The 1,437-nt window shown below is 58.9% G+C and overlaps 1 protein-coding gene across 1 annotated transcript in view; it reads left to right on the top strand.

The window, feature by feature from the left end:
* The window catches only part of tufm (Tu translation elongation factor, mitochondrial), a gene marked incomplete at its 3' end in the record, with an annotated part of 9,127 nt that extends 7,774 nt beyond the window's left edge, over positions 1-1,353 (top strand). Inside the window, exons 8-11 of the mRNA XM_048593936.1 lie at positions 252-384; positions 553-657; positions 782-933; positions 1,167-1,353. Coding sequence (XP_048449893.1) covers positions 252-384; positions 553-657; positions 782-933; positions 1,167-1,353 — 577 coding nt within the window. The remainder of the gene's footprint in view (positions 1-251; positions 385-552; positions 658-781; positions 934-1,166) is intronic.
* Between the last annotated feature and the right edge of the window lie 84 nt (positions 1,354-1,437).

Raw genomic sequence — 1,437 nt, 5'->3', positions numbered from 1 at the left:
TGTGTCCCTGCACCATATGGAGGTGGGAAGGCGGCTCACCCCCCCCCCCCCCGCCCCACCTTCTGTGGGAGGGTCAATTAGCGCCCGGGCAGCAGCGCCTTGTGTCCTGTGAACGATTTCCCACCCCTTCTCCCTTTTACCTGTCTTTGGTCAAGAGAGGAATAAATCCATTTCGCAGTCCGCCTGCCGAATCTAAAGCCCTGCTCATCCCCGGAGCTTTCACTGATCCATCTGTTTCCCTGTTTTCCCAGAATCGGAACTTGGAGATGGGACGGGATTCCATCATGAAGCTGCTGGATGCTGTGGACACCTATATCCCCCTCCCAGACCGGGACCTGCAGCATCCGTTCCTGCTGCCCATTGAGCAGATTTATTCCATTCCAGGTAACTGTCACTCCCACCCACCCCACCCCTTGTCCCCAGGGAAGGGGCTGCTTTATCGTTGGTGGTTGTGGGGCATATGGTGGTTCTGTTTTTATGACTGTGTGTCTCTGTTCTGCCTTCCCCATCCCTACTTCTGTTTCTCTCTCCATCGCCCGCCCCCAAACCCAGGTCGTGGCACAGTGGTGACTGGCACACTGGAGCGAGGGGTCATTAAGAAGGGTGATGACTGTGAATTTATTGGGCACAACAAGAGCCTACGTTCAGTCGTTACAGGTGAGAACACTGATTTCCACTTCCCTCAGCGCCCACCCTCCGACAGCGCGGCGCCGACCCTCCGAGATGGGACAGAGTAGCATTACAGTTTTGCCTTTAACTCCCCCTGCCCCGCGTCCCGCAGGCATCGAGATGTTCCACCAGAACCTGGAGCGAGCAGAAGCCGGGGACAACCTCGGAGCCCTGGTTCGGGGCCTGAAACGCGAAGATGTGAGGCGCGGGATGATACTGTGCAAGCCGGGCTCCATCAAACCGCACCGTAAGGTGGAAGCTCAGGTAAGTCACCCGGTCGGCCGGGAGCGGGGATGGGGGTGGGGAAGGGAGGCACGTGTTCCTGAGCATCTGGAAGGGAGACCCATCTCTAGCCGCTCAAGTGCTGTGTCCGGTTCCGCGGATCAGCACACGGCCCTCGATGGGAACCGTCGGAGAGAGGGGCCGCGGATCTGACCCGCGGAGAGCTGTACACAAGTAACTCCTTTCGGCTTCTTCCCCCCACCCCCGACCTCAAGGTTTACGTGTTGAGCAAAGAGGAAGGAGGCCGTCATAAGCCATTTGTGACAAACTTTATGCCGGTGATGTTCTCGCTGACCTGGGACATGGCCTGCAGGGTGCAGCTCCCAAAGGAGAAGGTAAGGCACTCGTCGCGCGGCTCTCCCCTCCCCTACCCCGCAGCACTCGCACCGCCTGGGACTGCCTGTAGGTGGCAAACTGAGCACGCAAATGTGACAGCTTCGCCCCCACCTCGAGCCTGTTACACAGGAACAGGAGGCCATTCAGCCC

Source organism: Rhincodon typus, unplaced genomic scaffold (assembly GCF_021869965.1).
Source record: "Rhincodon typus isolate 14 unplaced genomic scaffold, sRhiTyp1.1 hic_rhity00004656, whole genome shotgun sequence".
NCBI lineage: Eukaryota > Metazoa > Chordata > Chondrichthyes > Orectolobiformes > Rhincodontidae > Rhincodon > Rhincodon typus.
Note: the sequence above shows the minus strand (reverse complement) of the source record. Positions and strands in the feature narration are given on the sequence as shown.